Raw genomic sequence first — 20,612 nt, forward strand, 5'->3', positions numbered from 1 at the left:
GCATTGATTAGTTGACACTTGACATTATTAGTATACCTTTCCTTAATGTTAATACACAAAAATAAAGATTGTTCACAAGTGTCAAATCAAGTCTCAAGTCTTTGAGGACAAGTCTCAAGTCAAGTCTTAAGTCACTTTATGTTTGACTTAAGTGCGACTCAAGTCCAAATCTCAAGTCCAAGTCCCCATCTCTGGATTGGATATACCGTAATCATTTGCACAGACAGTCCAAAATGCCAGCGAGTCACGTCACTGCAGTGATAAAGGACAGACACCGAACACAAATGCATTCACTTGCTTGTTTTATTCATAAGATGGGAATATTTTTTTGCATCTTATGCACAGCAGATACAAAGACAAACATGTTCTAAACCACAAACTTAAATTCCCCCATCACTCTAATCCTGCTTCCCATTTCAAAATGCCCCCAGCCCCCCAAAAAGCAACCCTTTACGTTTGTAGTCCAGTTTCACATTCTGAAGATCAGCGTTTTACAGCAATCTCATTTTAGCAGTCAGAATGGCACAAGCCACACTCAATACTTCCATTTTTGACCCATAACCACGTCCCCTTTAAACAAATACAATTGCACTTTTTTTTTTTTTTAACTACGGTACTTCAACAGGATTATAGGATCAAAAATAACACCAAAAAACACAAGAGACAACTAAACATCCAACTTATACAGGTTCATTATTTAGTTGCACAAAAATGCATAAATATACATTACGCAAAAAAAGTACAAAAATATTTGTACTCTCTTCTGCTCAAATAATAACAGACATTGATATGACCAGGTAAGGACTGGGATTGTCATAGAACGTAGGGGAGGCATTCACAAGGTCCATGCGAGATCAGCCATTTACACAACAGCCTAGCTTTCACAGAGGTAAGACCAGGGTTCTACAGGAAAACAAAACATTTCGTCGTCTAGGTCTAGGCCAACGTAAAGATCGAGGCAACGCAAACGCTAAAGAAAAATAGGATACACAGAACTCTGCGTTCTAAATTCATGCCAAAAAGACTAACATGCAATGACTCTTAACTCTTCTAAACCTCCCCAGAGCCATGATGATAACCCGTGGAAGGACTAGTTAAACAACGGTAACTTCAACGTGTCAATTTCCTCCGCAATTATCCACGGAGTTGACTATAGGCTTGCGTGAGGGTTTTTTGAAGTGCTAAGATGGTACCGCAATAAGTCGCCAAAGAGGAATCATAAGCTCAGACTGTCGACAGCAAGATGGTTTCAACTCAGGCTCCCCCAGAGACAAACCAGGGGGAGATATAAATACTGTATGTTTATAATGCACATTTGTCCATTAAATAAACCTGATTAAATTAACAAAGAGCTTGGCAAACCTCACTTCAGCTGGACAAAGGTGTGGTTTCCAGAGGCCTAAACAAACAGAAAACAATAGTTATTATCCAAGTTAAAAACCAGTACAATGTTTTTTGTTTTTACAAAAAAAAGACTTTAATATAACACCAGATCAGTATTTCCATTTACTACACATTCTGCAGTTTTCAAATCAATCATTGCGTTTCATTAAAGTCTTTTCAGTTTGCATGACATCAGGCTAGCAGGCTAGTTGTGCGGGAGGAGGTGGGGGAGGAGGGGAGGGGGACAAAACAAAATATTGCTAGACCAAAGGTCAAAAGTTACTCACTTAATATCTAACAAAACTGCCGGGACTTCCATCCAGGCTGGGAAGTCTCAGAGGGAGTCGGGTACCAGCGCATCTATAAGGAAACACAAACAGTCATGTAAACACAGCAGACCAAAAGCCAGTCTTCATGTAAACACACCAGACCAAAAGCCAGTCTTCATGTAAACACACCAGACCAAAAGGCAGTCTTCATGTAAACACACCAGACTAAAAGCCAGTCTTCATGTACAGACCAGACCAAAAGGCAGTCTTCATGTAAACACACCAGACCAAAAGCCAGTCTTCATGTAAACACACCAGACTAAAAGCCAGTCTTCATGTACACACCAGACCAAAAGCCACTCTTCATGTAAACACATCAGACCAAAAGGCAGTCTTCATGTAAACACACCAGACCAAAAGCCAGTCTTCATGTAAACACACCAGACTAAAACCAGTCTTCATGTAAACACATCAGACCAAAAGCCAGTCTTCATGTAAACACACCAGACCAAAAGCCAGTCTTCATGTACACACCAGACCAAAAGCCAGTCTTCATGTACACACCAGACCAAAAGCCAGTCTTCATGTAAACACACCAGACCAAAAGCCAGTCTTCATGTACAGACCAGACCAAAAGCCAGTCTTCATGTAAACACACCAGACCAAAAGCCAGTCTTCATGTACAGACCAGACCAAAAGCCAGTATTCATGTAAACACATCAGACCAAAAGCCAGTCTTCATGTAAACACACCAGACCAAAAGCCAGTCTTCATGTAAACACACCAGACCAAAAGCCAGTCTTCATGTACAGACCAGAAGCCAGTCTTCATGTAAACACACCAGACCAAAAGCCAGTCTTCATGTAAACACACCAGACCAAAAGCCAGTCTTCATGTAAACGCACCAGACCAAAAGCCAGTCTTCATGTAAACACACCAGACCAAAAGCCAGTCTTCATGTAAACACACCAGACCAAAAGCCAGTCTTCATGTACAGACCAGACCAAAAGCCAGTCTTCATGTAAACACACCAGACCAAAAGCCAGTCTTCAGCACGTCAAGTCCACAATTTTGGGGGATTTCCTCCCATTAACAGTTTGCATGGCTTCACATAACTTTGACATGGATCAAAGATCGTTTAAGTAGGCGGACTGTCCCTTTAAGCCCTGCTGGTCACCGAAGCCATGGGAATGTGGGTCACGTAGCTGCCCCACGAGGACAATAGTCCTGGAGTAATTAACAGGCATGGAAATGTGGAGAGAGTGGAACCTCTCCATGTGTTAAACATTTCCACAGGCTATGACTTGGTATGCCTATGCCTTTCCATACCAACACACTGTGACTAAACCCTGCGTCAGGTTGCATAGAGGGGGGACTCATTACCTGAGGAGGCCTCTCAGCCCGTTACACTCCACTTTTTGGAATAAAAGGGACAGAGGCCACGCTAATTGGACCGGCCAAATAGCTAAGTACATTCAGAGGTTAATTATTAGTTTGACTATGGGACAACAATGAGTCATTAAAAAACATCTCTATGTGTCTATAAACAAAGCAAAGAGCCAGTGGGAAGAGAATTCAGGGCATTTTAGGGATCTTTCATCACATTGCAATTAGTAGACTCCTCCCCCAAACCCCCCCCCCCCCCTTTGTGTGGCTACACAGACAGCTTATGTTCCAACAGGAACGTGGACAGTAAGTTGGCACCTCCAACGGCCATCAGGACTGACAATTTCTCCCAAGCAAATAGCTCACATTCCTCAGGCTCTTGTGCCCAAGAAAATGGACTATGTAATCGCTGCCTGCGTCGCAGTGCACGTCTTCCTGTGCTCTTATTTTGCGAGAGGAAGTGAACTTTAAATGACCCGACAAGAGAAATATTTTCCCTTGCTATTGTTGCCACAAGCCTTGCCTACCGCTTTGTTGTTGGCTGCCGCACAATTGCGACAGCAATTAACTTACAATGGAAAAACTCTGGTCACCCCACCTAGTTAACCAATCGTTTTTTCCCCCCCAGTGGATATGATGGGAAGATTTAAAATGCGAAATTTTAAAATGCCTGCCATCCAAATCCAGAAATGAAATAAGAGATTTGCACTACATTCATTATTTCAATTCAAAGTTAAGACACACTGACAGTATGTATAAGCACAAGACCATTGGAGTTTTAAGTTGCAGCTATAAATCAACACTGGGAGACAAGCTTCAGTTGCCATTTTGGGATTGCATAATTTCTTTACTTTTGTCCAAGCTGTGTAGACCAAGACCAGTGTTGGGGGTAACTCATTACAAAAGTAACATATATTTCAATATTTCAGTAATATTATACCAGTTACTTTGTCAAGTAAAAAGTTACAAATTGAGTTACCTTTTTTTAATCAAAGCACATTTAAATAAAGATACAATCATTTCCTAATCAAATTGTGTGTTTTTATGCAAATAACCACTATAGATGACAACAACAAAGGAAAAGGATAACATTTAGAAGTTTGGACGGTTTACACTGACTTAAGAACGGTTGAAATTATTTTTAAGGAAGGTTCCGGGTTGGCGATGTCATTCTGCTACTGCTGTTATTTTGTTGAAAGTAATGCATTTTACAAAATGTCTATGGGAAAATAAATGGCGGATGAAAATCTCTGGTACAGCGCTGAAGCAGGAAGTGACGTTCCACTTTGGCCATCTATAGGCCTTGGTGTTTGAGGCTGTAACAGGGCCTCCTTTCCCAATAGACCTTGTAGTCCAGTAAAAATGTCACTTGACCTCACACTAATTGCAACAAAACCAAACTCAACTGATTTTGTATCCTCAATATGTCCTCAATGAAGGAAAAAAAGTGTTAAGGAAATGTATGAAGGGAAATTTTTGAAAATGACCTATATGATGCTACCAAAAACGTTTATTTATTTATTTTTTAACATTTTATTTTATTTTATTTTTTATTTTTTTTATTTTCTCCTTGAAGCAAAAAACACATACCATCACCATCACCATAAGTGATGAGATTTATGGCACATTAAAAAAAAAAAAAAAGGCTTCCATAGGCTACCATCATATTTAGGTCATTTTCAAAACTTTCCCTTCATACATTTCCTTAACACTTTTTTTCCTTCATTGAGGACATGTTGAGGATACAATATCAGTTGAGTTTGGTTTTGTTGCAATTAGTGTGAGGTTGACCCACATATTTGCGTAAAATGCCTGGACTATTGGTGTTTGAGGCTACATATTGACAGGAGGGCACAGGGAGCTCTTAAAAGGGAAAAAGTCACACCTCCCGTTCTCGGGTCGATCCACCTAGGGAGCAGTGGGCCAAGAAAGAGTCAGCTGGCAGCTACTGAGAGGGATCTGAGGCAAGTGGATTGTATTTATAAGGTTACACCATGGAGGAATGCGCAGTACGCTTCATCTCCACTCATAAGACCATTTCCATTTTAAAATCCATCATTTGGAAGTAGTGGTCACCGCCCTCCTCCCTCAGTCAGCTCGCAAGTTAAATAAACAACGTTAAGACACGAGGCATCATACTAAATTTGGAGTAGCAATAACACATCCTAATAGGGCTGCAACGATTAATCGTTTCATTGTCAACTATTGGATTAATCGCCAACTATTTTGATAAATCAGTTAACCGTTTTGAGTAAGTTTAGTAAACAAATGTCAAAATTGTCCATTAGATCTTCTTAAATGTGAATATTTTCTGGTGTCTTATTTATTTATTCCTCTATGCATTAGGGCTGTGAATCTTCACTGGCCTCACGATTCGATTACGATTCAGAGGGCTACGATTCGATTCTATTACGATTATCGATAATACCGCAATACATGATTTATTTTTTCTCACTTTCTTTTTTCTCACTGTGTGGCTACTTTTAAAATAAAAGTGCATGGAATTGCATTGTATTATGATCCATAATTAAAATAAACAACTTCATGTACTTCCATTATATTTTATTCGATTAAAAAAAAAATATATATATATATATATATTATATATATATAAATAATCGTGCACGTCCGCATCGCGATGCATCTTATAATCGATTATTTTTGACACCGCTACTATGCATAGTAAACTGAATACATTTGGGTTGTGGATAAAAGACATTTGATGATGTATAGGCTTTAGACCAAACAACTAATCGATTAATTGAGAAAATAACTGACAGATAGCCTAATAGTTACAATAATCGTTAGTTGCAGCCCTACATCCTAATAATTCATAATTTGATCCTGGGTCATGTCTATTCATATTATAATATATTAGTGTCACATTTAGGATGACCCTATATCTGGAGATGAAGCGTGCTGGGCCCTTCTTGATCTAACTTCGTTCTCTCTCTTATAAAAAAAAAAAAAAAAAAAACCTAACCTAAACTTGTACCACTAACCTAAACTTGTACCACTGTTCCTTCAGAAGTTGTAGTTGTCATAGACTGTGCTCCATAGTTGATTGCTCTATTGCGGACAAAAAATGTGTTATTGTAAGTCGCTTTGGATAAAAGCGTCTGCCAAATGACGTAATGTAAATGTACATTCCTTGGTGTAATAATGTCCTCCTCTTGGGTTAACTTCTTTGTGATGGACAATATGAGAAAAATGAAATAGCCGCTCTCTCATGTATAAAGAAAACCGCAACCCCAAAAACCATAACTTGGTCAATACCTTTCATTACATTAGGTCATTCACAGTAGCAGACTCGTTTATCCAAAGCGACTTGCGAATGATGGCTATGGATCAAACTGAGCATGCTAGGGTGCGTTGGCTTTTCTTCCATCCGCCTTCATGTGCTCCCTGTGTCAGAGCCATGTGCTCTGTGTTGTCAGAGCCTCGTTTGAACACTTCTGGGAAGAGAAAGGGCGAAACACACCGGCTGATCGCTCACCTGGGCGTGCAGGGCTGCAGCTGCGGCAGCTGGGTAGGTGAAGGCGGCGTGAGGGAGGCCAGCGGTCAGCTCCGTGGTGTACAGGGGGTACGGGGTCCAGGCGTCCGGCGACGCTGGGATCAGTGCTGCCCCCGTCAGGTCATCTAGGAAGCGCAGGGCGGGAATGCGTTGGAGGGGGGAAAGCAAAAAAAACACAACAAAAAAAACATGCTGACTGACCTACCCTAGAACAAAAGGTACAATGACATTGTGATATGGGGCGATAAAGTAAGAAATGGCAACAGAGGCTAGCAACTCAAATCAAGTAGAAATCAGCGATCTTTTAAATCATGCTGTAGATTTCACTTCCTGCGTGGCGACGTAATAACTAGTGCCATATACTGTCGTCTTACAAGCCACGGAACAGTCTGCTGCTATCACTTTGTGGAGCCAGGGTACCATACGACAGTTCTGTACCTTCACTATAGCACAAATAACCCACCAGGATCATCTAACCCATCAACACCTTCGTAACCCCTAACGGGAGTGTTCCGCCAACCCGCGCCCACCCAGACCTAATGAATCAAGCAGGTGCGTAGGCAGAGAGAGCAGGGAGGCGATAGCTGGCTAATCCCTGTGAGATGCTGGAATTTTCCTGTTGGAAAGCAGCAGCAACGCGGCCGTCTTACAGTCGAGATGATGCATGCATGTGTGAGGTGAGTTAGTCCTTAAATTTGTTAGCTTCTATCGCCCCCCCCCCCCCCCCTCGCCCACCCATTTGACTTCCCTATGGAGAGGCAAAGTGAACGTCACTTCCTGCTTCAGCACTGTACCAGAGATTTTCTTCCGTAATTTATTTTCCCATAGACATTTTGTAAAATGCCTATAAGAATAGTTTTACTTTGTCAAACCAAACGGTTCAGATATATTTAGAATCGGGAGAGACCATAGAACATTTCACTCGGACCAAAACTTAAAAAAAACGTAATATAAATATTTTCTTTAAACCCATTTTTTTCACATTTTGGTCTGAGTGAAATGTTATGCAATCTCACCCGTTTCTAAATATAGCTGAACCCTTTGGTTTGAACAAGTGAAACTATTTTTATAAGCATTTTACAAAATGTCTATGGGAAAATAAATGGCGGATGAAAATGTTTGGTAACCGCGCTGAAGCAGGAAGTGACGTTCACTTTGGCTCTCTATAGCACAACATCCAAAGACAGGATAATAAGGGTCTTCGAGAAGGAACTGGCATTGCCCAAGGTGAGAGTGGATGAGAAGAGCCTAGAGTGGTGCAGCCGTAACAACTTACATGGGTCCCGTGCAATGAAGTGTGCTCCTAGAGCGGGGTGGATATTTGTGGGGTTCGGTGTACCCATCAGCTTACTCTTTGCCATCTTCGTGTTGGCTTTAGCAAACTCTAAGCGCAGGGTCTGGGGGCTTTCGGGGTCAAAACGGATACCCTGGGGGGGGGAGAGACGGAGGAGGGGAGCAGGGGGGGGGGGGGGGGGGGAGATAGTATCGTAAGGGAGGTGGGCTGAGTTTGAGCGGCTGTAGCTCAGTAGTCTCACATGGCCTCCTTTCCTTAAGCCCTGTTTCAATACTCGGAATGTATCCTTCACGCGGCGTCGCTTGAATTTTTACCACTGAGAAGATGCAACGTTGCCACCAAACTTTTCACATCAGTCGTGACTTCAAAGAGGACGACAGACCGGAGGATACATTCTGGAAGTATTTGAACATGCTTGCATCTCCTCTACTTCATGACCAAATAAAAGTGCTTTGGCCACTGGGGGGGGGGGGAGGAACCCGCCCAGTCAGTCGCACTGGCCAGGAGGAGAGGAAGACGAGGAGAGGGGGCCGATGAAGAGACTTTCAGGTGTCTTTTTGTGTGTGGTTTGACCCTGCTTGTGTTCTGGTGCCCTAAGCGTTGTGCCCACATGCAGGTGAGTAGTATCTTAGTGTATGTGTGTCTTTGTGTGTGTGACTGCTGCTGTGTCTAAGAGGTGATGCTCATAAGGAAGGCTAGGCTATGAGAGAGAGAGAGGTGTTAGATGCTGCCAACGTGGGCTACGTGGTGACAAAATAAAGAGGTTACGCTACAAATCAGACTACAAATGTGGCTACAGAACAAGTATTATTACAGTAAAAAGCAGTGATATGCAAATGAGGAAAGCTATACCAGTCTAGGAAGGATGTGTACCAAGGCCAAAGTAAACTACCGTAAGGCTACAGGATTCTGGTCTCTTTCCAAAAATGCCCCTGCCTTTGAATTATAAGAGACAGAATGAATTGGCTTTGAGAAATATATGGGGAGAGATAGACTCCTAAACATTGCTTTCAGGTTTAAGCAAAAGGCAAAAAAAAATAATCTCAGAAATACAAAAACGAAAACGAAAATTGATCAACAATGCCAGAGTCAACTCCCGTGTGGTGCGAGGATGCTTACATTCAGCGCATTTTTCGCAGCTTCGGCTCCAGTCCGACTGTCAAAGGTTACAAACCCAACAGGCTGCAAAGACAAGAGGGAAGGAGACACACTTGAGACACAGCCGACTCCCCTTGAAGACCCATCTCGACAGCCAAGAAGAGCCGACATATTTGGTCAAGAATGCACTGATGATAATCACAGTTCAAATGGATGGTGTTATCATTTCAACAGAATTGTCAGATTAATGATAATGAGGACACGTTGTGCTTCTTTTTTTTTTAGGCTTTAGTTAATAACACAAGAGGCTAAAAACAAGGATAGAATCAACATTTGCCGGCCATCTGCAATTTAGAGCATGATTTTAACATTGAGTTAACAGCCATTCCTAAGGCTGGTGGAAAAGCTGCTCACCTGTTTTGATGTTAACTTAATCAGTGACCCTTCATAACCCTGTGGAGAGGAAAGATAGCCAATTATCCACCGTGCAGTCACATGCAGGAGAGCCAGCCATGAACCTGCTGCTCTGCACCTTCAGCAGGCCATCACGGGTATGGGCTGTGTTGCAATGCTTATTATGGTTATGCTTGCATTTGTTAAAGGCAAAGAAGAATCACAGAAAGATTCACAAAAGGCTTTGCATAATGGACTCGAGCGCTTTGCACCGATTTGAAGTCAAAACAACACAAAGTTAATTTTTATCTCCGTGCTTTAAAAAAGGCCAAATGAAGTCGATGTGTAATTTATGTGCGCGCGCACATGTGGGTAACGTGCATGTTAGCAGGTATGAATTTCAGTGTTTGCACTAGATTCAGCATGATTTCCAAATAAAGCCATTGGTTTACACAGCGAGTTAGAATAAGCATGTGTGGTATGGTTAGAGAGTGTGTGTGTGTGTGTGTGTGTGTGTGCACGAATTCCTCAGAAATGAAGGGGAATTTTGTCCGACCAGAGTATTGATAGATGGGATCATTCCTAATCCTGATTTACAACCGTGGAAAATTAAACAACTTTCAACTGGCTGTGATAAATCGTTAAGCGGCGCGATCCAAAACAGATTTAGTGCCAGTAATTCAGAGTAGAATCACAAACGGTTGAATCCATTCAGCATTCAACTCCATTAATGTGTGGTTTCCCTAAGGAGAAACAAATTTGAGTCCATGTAGTCAAAACCTTTTATGAGTTTCCATAGTGTGTGTGTGCGTGTGTGTGTGTGTGTGTGTGTGTGTACACACACACACACACACACACACACACACACACAGTATATATATATAGTTACAATGTTGAATGTTCATATTAAACATGGCCAAAGTTTCAAATAATGTAGGTAAACATGCAAAAGTTATCTCCATTAGAGAAAAATCGTGGGATTTCGACTGCTCTCAACGTGAGGTTACGAGAGTTCAACGAGACCACGGGTCTAGGTGATGTTAGACACACCCCGATTGCCTTATATGGTCGTTGCTCCAGCACCCTGCACTGTTCAAACCATACCCGACCAATGGGATCCTGTGGAGACGGCCTTGAATGTGTGATGTCACAATTCACTCAAACAGACTTTACATTCACACATTTTAAAACAGAGCATTTCAGACAGAGGCTGAACTGAGGTGATGCATAAAGGGACAGTACAAGATACAGTAAATAAGGAGTTTCTTGAACTGTGAATCATGCAAAGCTACTCTAGTGGAGTCCCATAATAATAATAATAATAATAATAAATAAAAAAATCAAAATAGGTCCTCTTAATTTGGAACAAACCTGAAGTGCACGTAACTCTTAAAAACAGATTTACAAGCAAGTTCCCAAACTCAAACAAACCCCGTGAACTAATGTTTACCTATTGTGGAAGTAGCGGACTATGCAACAGTAGTGACACAATGGGGGCTTAGGAAAACAAAAAACTTTTCAGTGGGTTTCACAACGTTTGAACTGTTACGAGAGGAAATGGGAAGCAAGAGAAAATGTCCCTAACTGGGAGGCGAGCTGGGTCACGGGGAGGAGGGACGTTCGGCCAATCGCAAAGGCTACTCATTTACACATTCCACACGATCGTCCATGTGCGAGGGATACCACATCCAATTTGGTTAGTTAGGAGTCGGGCAGGCGGGCGGGGAGGGAGGGAGGGCTGTTTATGGAAGGGGTCGAAAACAGAGGAGCCATGGATCCAACAATGATGTGGCCTCATTTTCATATATACAAATATCTGGTCTTCCATCAACGGCACATTGTTCGATCTAAACCGTAAACAAAGCGGAGACACCCCAGAAAGTGCTTCTCCGATATGAATCGATGCATCAAACGCCGTAAAAGCCCCGTGTGTAGAATCAGTGATATTATTGCCTCATGAAAAATGGTTCAAAAAGGGATTATCCACACACACACAGCACAGAGCGGATTAGAGCTCCTTTCTTAACACTAATCTAATGCAACTTCTCAACCCTAAGGTCTTGGTCAGTGTGCGGTTAATGCGTTTCATGGCTTAATCCAGGATCCAAGCATAAATGATAGGTTGGATGTGTTCAGACATCTACAACCATTTTTGGATGAAGTTTTCCAATTTAATTTCTCCCCCAATTGTACGTGGCCGATTCCCCCTGCCGTCCCCCCCGGTCGTTGCTCCACCCCCCTCTGCTGATCTGGGGGAAGAGCTGGAGACTAGCACCATGCTTCCTCCGAATACATGTGCAGACGCCGACCACTTCTTTCCACCTGACAGCGAGGAGTTCCACCAGCAGGATGTAGCGTGTGGGACTATAGGATCACGCCATTTCCTCCTAGTTCCACTCCCCCTCGAACAGGCATCCCCGACTGACCAGAGGAGGCACCAGTGCAGCGACCAGGACTCGTACCCCCACCGGCTTCCCACCAAGCCGGAAGTTCTTTTACCTCTACACATCTCATGAAGATGCGAGTGAGAAGCCTCAGGTGTTCATCTGACTTACCTTGAATGGTCTGAAGAGAAGGTACAGCTCCCGTGGCTTGATATCAACTGGCAGGCCACTGACGAACAGTGTTCGTACCTGCAACCAAAAAGCAAACTTCGTGACAAAGGCACAAGTCATTTCAGAAATGCTCATCTCAAATCCAGTGTCTGTGAATGGCTCAAGAAAGGGTCACGTGTGTGGGATAAAAACATAAACGGGGAAACGTCGTAGATCAGAGGTTTTCAAAGTGGGAGGCGGGTCTCCCCCAGAGGGGGCTCCAAACAGTTTCAGGGGAGGCTCAGTGTATGGAGGTGGAAAAATATTATATTACTTATCAAAAGGAGATCACATAAAATAGCCTAAATGTGTGTGACTCCCAGAGTCAGAAACAAATAAATGCCTTCAGACAAGATCTTTTTATGTAAATTATTTGATGTGAGTCAAACAGCAATAGACTATCTTTGCTCAATTATTGAGTGCCTATGGGATCAAATATCACAATCTCTAGGAATTGAGCGAAACTATAGAGCAAGTAAACTGGGGGGCTCCATGCGTTGTCCGAGGGGAGGCTCGCAGTGTCAGCGTTGAAAACCCCTGTCGCAGATAAAACGCACTGCATGGCCAAGGCACCAAGTCTGTCATCCCTCTAAATAACAATTCACAATATGAATAATTATATTTAAACTTTCCACAAAAATATAGTCACAATAGGCATTCATTGCGTGTCAAGTCCTTGATTCATGGTATCAGGTCCTGGGAATTGAGACAAAGGACTGAACAGAAAACGCACGATAAGAATCGGGAGAAAAAAAGCACCACGCTGTGACGATTAATCTCCAAAACCAAAATGATACACCGCAAGGCCGGAGTTGGATGTGTGACTTCAGCAGCGGAGTTGTGAGTCGTTTGTACTACATTAAAACCAGACCACTATTTGATAAACCTGCATCCCAAGGAATGTCATTTATGGAATATAGGTTGTTCGTTATGATTTAGTGTTTGATAGGATGAGAGGAGTGAATCCTATGATAAAAAACAGTCATTCGGATACATCCTGCCAGTGTGCAGCATGATCATGATGCTGCCAGCATCTGAAGAGTGAAAGTGAAATTAGACCAGTCCTCATTCTGCCGACTTGGACCCCCGGACGCCCCCCTGGAGTAGGGCTGGGCAATATTGATATTATATCAGTCTAGTCTTATATCTGCTAGTTATGTATTTTTTTTTTTACTTTATTAGTCAGTTATGTTTTATGCAACATGACCTTGCAGTAAATTGGCCAGGGCATGTGGGAACGGTTTCAAATGTTGGGTCTAAAATAGAGAGCCTGGGCTTCTCACCTGCTGTATTTGTAAAGCATCTTGAGATAACTTATGATTTGATGCTATATAATATAAAAAATAATTTATTTGCCTTTACCCACTTAGTCATATCCACAGTACTGATGATTATTCATCAAAAAACCTTGTTGTGTAAATATTTTGTGAAAGCACCGCTCCATACAATACTGTTGCAACAGAGGTATTTGGTCCACAAATATTGTGACATTTGTTTTTGTCCATATCGCCCAGCTCGAGCCTGGAACTTTGAGAAGCGATTGTACTGTTCAGGAGTGCAGTGTGTCTTGAGGAAGTGCAGAGTGCGCTTTAACCAGAGCCATTAGTTCCCAGCCGGTGGGGAGGCCCTCAGTACAATGGGGGGCTGCCAGAGGAACATCGCTGGACAACAGTGCACAGCGTGACACCATATCCTTCCTCTGACCCGGCCGCCCAGCCCTGCCGGGCCCGGCCCGGCCCCCGCATGTTTCAGGTGCCGCACAGCAGCCCGTCCTCCTCGGCCCCTTTTTACAAGTCGGCACGTATACAGCCATTGAACAGCTTGACACAAAACTCAACAGAGTTGTTATAATCTGTCCGCTGACTTCTTCTCCTGCGGGGCGGCCAGCCAGCAAACCTCGAGGAGGAGGGATATGGTTCAGTCCCTGCAGGAGTGTCATTCCCCTCCTCCCCGCCCGCCCCCTCAACAAAACCTGAAATCCTTGCTTATATCAACTGAAATTCTGCAAGAAATTAAGCAAATACCGATGACTTGACAAAAGATATTTGCTCAAGTGTGATAGATCCAAACTCAGATGCACAGAGCACCCCCCCCCCCAAAGACAAATGTGTTTCTTTTTAAATAAGGCTTACAAACAGATTTCTGATCATTTTTCTTTTATTCTTTGCTCTTGATTGTACCAAGAATAACTAAAAGCTAAATTTTGATACTTTGGTTAAGGTATAAGGGAAGTGCCAGAGGTACTGCTCTGACACCCATCATGGCTCTGATAACAAAAGAACAAAGGCCGGCCGCTCACTCAGTATCACTCCTTAAGTCACTACAGAGGAAATCCAGCTGGCCAGACACAAATTTAGATTGACAGCTCTTTAATAATACACAGTGGATCATGGCAAATTTAATTACTACAATTTAGATAATTAGTCAACATGCTGATTTTTCTTTTTACCCTATTAGTATAATTTAGATTTGAAAACACAAGTGAATGTGATTAAATGTTTCACTCTTCTCCTGTAGACAGTTATGCCAACTCATAATTTAGGCATACCTTCATGCAATTTGGGATTTAATAAAAATGTATGAAAAAAAGGCTAAAAGGCCATCGACTCTTGAAGTGAAGCCATTTCTTAAAATAATTTTCAGATTTTGAGAGATTTTAAGGAGAGGTGGGAGATCCAGCATTTGCTGGACAAAACGTGCAAGCAACAGCTGACATGTGGCATGGTAGCCTAATACGTTTTTTTCCCCTGAGAGAAATTAAATGACAAAAAAAGTTCAAGGACAGGCTTATTTAATCCTCAAATTCTGCCATGTCAAAAATAAAAATAGTGATAATATGCCAGTGGGGGTAAACCCATGCATGCACCTTAACGCACCCATGTTCGCGTAAATGATTACCTAAACCAGCCTTACCTGGTGAAGAGGCGAGTAGGACACAGGCCTACCCAAGCAGAATAAACTCTAGCCTAAATTATCATGATTGGACCCTTTAAGGATAAATAGACAACGTTTTCTAAATAGCTTAATTGACTCATTTAGGCTATCGGTGATTGTTTGCCATTAGCGTTAGACCCGTTTGGAGGTCAAACTTCCCACTTTTTATACGGTAACTCAACGTTACATGAATGAATCAGCGACATCTCCCATTCAATGTGCGCCCTTTTAAAAGTCAATTTACAAACAAAAGAAAAACAAAGCGTCCTCTCAAAAATATTAATTGGTGAGTTCGGCACTTTGACCAAACAAACAAAACGCGGCAAATAATTTGTAGTCGCAAGGCACGAGGTAAAAAAAATACAACTTTATTTTTGGTCCGACTGTTGAACATGACGACGAGACCGACCGAGAGAAATAATATTCCCCCCTCCTCTGCTTCAAAACTCACCTCCTCTTCAATGGAAACGTTGTTGTTGTTGTTGTTGGGCTCGGCGTCCGCTTTGAGACTCATGTCGACGGTGGTGGAGTCGGTGGAACAAAGTGTCAGAGTGGTTTTCCTGGCGGTCGGGCCGCTGTGTTTCCCCCCGGCAGCGCGTCTTCCGTGGCCGCAGAGAAAGTCTGGGTGGTGCTGGTGGTGCCGCTTGAACTTGAGGGGAGACGTGCTGAGGTGAGGCCGACTACAGGAGCTGGACGAGCCGCGGGAGGTATCCGAGGATGTACGGCGAGAGAGAATCATTCATAAAATGACGGAGGTAAAGTGGTGGGGAAACAAACCCGCTAAACTAAACTATAAAGGTGAGAAAGTGGATAGTGTGCGCCGTGTGTGTGTGTGAGTGTGAGAGTGTGTGTGTTGTGAGCTGTGAGGGTGAAAGAGTGCTGGGGATAGAAGTGCGCGTAAAACAAAGCTGCTCCCTGCTCACATCAATGCCCTCTCAGCTGTGTGGGACTGTTGGGAAAGAAGTAAACTTTTTTCTTTCTCTGGAGTGCGTCTCTCTCTCACTCTCTCTCTCTCTCTCTCTCTTCTGCGTTCCTTGCCCCCCCTCCTCCTGCACCTCCACCACCCGGTTTTCAATTAGGTCATCAATTATGTTGGAGTCTGCTGCGCTGTAATCAAGCCGAAGATCCGCCTCAGCTGCTGGGAGAGAGAGAGGGAGGGAGGGAGAGAGAGAGAGAGAGAGGGAGAGAGAGAGAGAGGGAGAGAGAGAGAGCCCGGCCCCTCCGCTGCTACATCATCACCGTTTCTATGGGACCAGAAGGACCAATGGCGAGTCTTTTCCCAAACCCCTCTTTCATTCATATTTTTTATTTATGTTTGTTTGTTTATTTATTTTTCCCGCATTTATCTGTTTATTTTGGCTGTTATTATTATTAATAGTAGTAGTATTATTAGCATGCCTATATTAGCTTATTATTAGGCTACACAGTAATGTAATGATGGTGTTGATATTTTTTTTACTTTTATTTTAATTCTGTTTTATTATTATTAGGCAACTGTATCGCTATCGTATTTATTATTTGATTTGATTCTTATTTATTTTTATTTTATGATTTTCTTTCTGACAATGGGCCTTTTTTTTCCAGCATCTTAGCCTTAAAAAAATCACACATCTTATACAATACATCTGAACCTACTCAATGTACTATATTTTAGCCTACTGAACTTCACACTTTATGGTGCTACGTGTTTTAAATCGGCTAGTAGCTATAGGATTTTTTTTATATAGGCCTATAGCCTATAGCTGCATGCTATTCTAAAATGTATCAAAATGATTAGTAGCCTCTCAGTTCAGTTCAGTTCCATTGGCATTCCTTTCGATGGCAGCCTTTCTTGCAGATTCCAGATCTCCTCTCCAGTCTATTCACATCAGTTGATTATGTTGTTTATCCTCTATAGTTCCTTTAATAACAGTTTGATGTTGCCTATGTAGGCTACCTAACTAGCCTATTCACTTTAGGTAAACACTACATTATTGATAGACTTGATTTAAAATAACTTGATTTGATCTAATATAAGGCATGTAGTTGAGAGTATATAGGTTTTAGCCTATTGTATAACTTAGATTTGTTCAATTCATTTGAGGAGCTGATCATCAGCACCCTGCTAATCGATAGTCATGATTTAACCCTTTCCTGGATGCGTTCTCTCTCTCTCTCTCACACACACACACACACACACACACACACACACACACACACACACACACACACACACACACACACACACACACACACACACACACACGTTCAAAGATGGAGAGAAGAGAACATCGTTTGGAAACAACCAAACATGGACGCAATTTCCTATCTTATCCTATATTTAATGATTAACTTTAACAAACAAAATTGTAGAGGCTTATTATAACATAAAACATGCAACAAAACCTGAAATGAGTAGAAATGATGATGGCTTATAGCCTATTTTGTCAAATCACATAACAGAAATAGGAAAGAAATCTGTATTGGTGCAATTAGATGAAGAAATATCAAAGAAACAACATCAATAATAATAATAACAACAACAACAACAACAACAATGATAATAATAATAATAATAATAACAACAACAACAATAAAGCATGCTTGTGTTTGATTTAGTAATTACAAAATCTCAACATGTTGTCAGGTTGACTCAAGGCAAGGGATGGTTTGGGCGGAGAAATGTCCCAGTGTTGTGTATTGAGGCTGGGCCCTGGACGCGCGCCCAGCATGCAGTGTGTTTCCTCCTCAACAAGGCAGCTCTCAAAGGCCAGACAGCTTCCTGACTTTGTATAGGAACACAATCAGCCCGGGTGAGGAGGCGAGGAGTGGACAGACCATTCACTGTGGTTCCTTCATTGATTTGATCTAAAAATAGTGACGTAATGTCATGTTTTGAATGTGTTTTTTGCACATATAGGAGCTATGTGTGATATATATAAATATATAGGTCAAATCAGTCCCACAGGGAGATATATTTATATGTTGGCCTCCACTGTCAGAGCGCACAACAAGTTTGCACAACGGCAAAACACATATGGCAATTAAGGCATTGGATGAATATTGAAAACTGAAAATTCATATTTATTTCAGTGGTAGGCCAGAGGAAATTCAATGCCACATGCGACTATAAACCATTCACATGAAATGATGGGGAAATAGTAGCTTCTTCTTTTCCCTGATTTAGAACAGCAAATCAGTCAGTTCCAAATGATAAGAGCTATGCTAAGTGATCCGTGGAATTTGGTTAAAAGCTAGTAGGGATGCACCGATGTGAAAATGTTGGCCGATACCGATAACTGATATTAGCATTGCTGGTATGGCCGATAATCGATATTAACATTGGTATGGCCGATAACCGATATTTAACAATGTCGATATGATCTGTATAAAAACACATTTCTATGATAATCTAATGTTGTACATACTGAAAAACACATGTAAACACTGTGAATTTGAAAAAGTTATGCATTTCTTTATTTCCAAAACATTTGGAAAAGCCCATAAATCATAGATTTATCACAATGTTTCCTCTCAATCTGAACATTTTGGCTGATACCGATAACCGATATTAACATTGCACCATCGGACCGATGCCGATATGCTAAAAAATGACATCCGCCGGTACCGATATGATTGCAGATATATCGCGCATCCCTAAAAGCTAGACAGTGATATAGGTTAAATACCTGTCTGTCCGTATGGAGGGTATGAGGATGCTAAAGGCCTTTTCTTAGCAGCTCTCCACTGCACCATCTATTGTTCAGACTCATTCTTTTGTCAGAATAGAATAAATACTATTCCATAAGCTTAAATACAGATACGGTACAAATAATCAACGCTACTTGTTAGAAACAAACCAGTACGGATGTGCAGATATTGTGTGTTCAGTCAAAACACCGTATAGGTTTGAGAAGGAGAAGGTACAACAAATATTATACGCTCTATTTCGCATTTTAGCGGCACTCGCTGCCTATGAAATATTGACTGTACTGCTGAGTGATCATTCATTTATTCAGCAGGTGGGGGGGGGGGGGGGGGGGCAGCGTGTACAGTGTGCCATGAGGTTTGGATGCTTTACACTGTGTACCGTGTGCCATGAGGTTTGGATGCTTTACACTGTAGGGTGGGTCATCATCATGGCGGCGTGGACCCAGGAGGCCGCCATCATGACGTCTTAAATCAAAGCTCAACGCTCGTCTCTCTACGGTTCATTAAAGCGAGACAAGCGGTTCTGCACATATACAGTAGCATGGTCATAAGAACTGTAACATCTCAAGTTAAGATGCTAGTAAGTTGCAGGGCCGCTGGAAGTCATTTTAAGCAGGGGGTGCTGGGAGGAAGGGACTCTCGGTGGGGCCCGCAAGGGCCCCGCCGAAAAAAAATTGGGCGTTTTTTTTTTAAATTTTTTTGACATATTTAGAGGAATATCTCATTTTAAATCAACATTAGGATACTGTTGTGATGTAATTATTCAGTATTTTCTCCTTTTCTCACTCATTCAGAGCAAAGAGGGAGATATATAGCATGATGATAATGCTCTATATCTCCCTATTTGCTCTGAATACACCAGTTAACATGACACAGACTTAACATGATAGAAATATTATCAGCAAACTTAATGACTAGACTAATTATTCTGATCTGAATGGCATATATCAAGAAACATTGACTCCTCTCTTTGCTGTATAGTGGGAGGTGCATTTTTGAGTAGGCTATTAAAATAGCATGTCAAGTTCACATTTCTTTATTGCCAGATTAAACAATTCGTATTGGTTGTTGGTTCGTTCAACACAACATGTGCGTGCATGCGCGCTTCTTCTTCTCTAGCCTACAAGCATGTAACTTCCTTGATTGTTATTGTTGATAATTCTATTTAAATAGGCTACATTTTCATTTCCCCAAACATTCTTAAACAAGAAAGGAACATAGTGCACTGCAAAATATTTTTAATTACATTTGTAAAAAAAAAAAAAAAAAAAAAAAAAAAATTTTTTTTTTTGGGAAAAAATCTAGGGGGTGCTGCAGCACCTGCAGCACCCCTACTTCCCGCGGGCCTGGTAAGTTGTCCAGCTCAGCGTGAGATTTGGATTTGGGTCTTTTAGTCAGACTTTCCTAAACAAGTAAAAAGGTCACTCAATCAATGGGATATATTTAGCTTCAACGCCTCATTTCAGGGCTTAGAAAAATAATCGTATGTGTTGAAAGTTTAAAGACCCTGGAAACCCAAAATAAATATGCATTTTGACTTCTGGTTCGTCACCGTCATCACTGCATGTCATTTCCTCCCTCTCTCGTTCTTCCCGCCACTCTCACACTGCGACTATCTGATCAAGTCAAAAATAACCAGTGGGAGAGAGAGAAAAAAAAAGGTAGTCAAACTGCAAATAGTAGCTATAAAACATGCATCACAAAGAGTTAAAAAGCACAATTGCGTCACTGAAGTCCGGCCAAAGATGTCACTGCCGTCTTTATTGCTAAAGATAGCCTGGTGTGTGGACGTGCCGCACCACTATATATCTTATTTATACATCTCCTCCATCTCATTTAATGGAATTCTTATAACAAACCACCGAAGCTATTTGGAGCTCAATTCAGAAGCCTGTTCCTTTCCAGCAGCACCATAGGAGCCTTAGATAATTGAGGACTCAAACCTTCATAGTTGAAATCCTCCAGAGATGTTTACTGTACCTTTTAGACGTTAAATGGATGACTTCAGAAATGCGACAGAGCGCCCTATAGGAATGGTTTCATCACAGCCTCTGATT

At 41.8% G+C, this 20,612-nt stretch overlaps 1 protein-coding gene across 1 annotated transcript; it reads right to left on the reverse strand.

The window, feature by feature from the left end:
• Positions 1–319: 319 nt before the first annotated feature.
• Positions 320–15,793, reverse strand: LOC310790979 (RNA-binding protein, mRNA-processing factor 2a). The gene is made up of 8 exons (XM_083652701.1): positions 15,317–15,793; positions 11,893–11,970; positions 9,359–9,397; positions 8,966–9,028; positions 7,829–7,979; positions 6,535–6,677; positions 1,671–1,743; positions 320–1,399 (listed from the first exon to the last, which is right to left on the reverse strand). Exons 1-7 carry the CDS (start codon positions 15,602–15,604, stop codon positions 1,678–1,680), a joined length of 828 nt encoding a protein of 275 aa, XP_083508827.1. The 5' UTR covers positions 15,605–15,793; the 3' UTR covers positions 320–1,399; positions 1,671–1,677.
• Between the last annotated feature and the right edge of the window lie 4,819 nt (positions 15,794–20,612).

The sequence above is a fragment of the Poromitra crassiceps genome (assembly GCF_964638095.1).
Source record: "Poromitra crassiceps genome assembly, chromosome: 16".
NCBI classification, from domain to species: Eukaryota; Metazoa; Chordata; class Actinopteri; order Beryciformes; family Melamphaidae; genus Poromitra; species Poromitra crassiceps.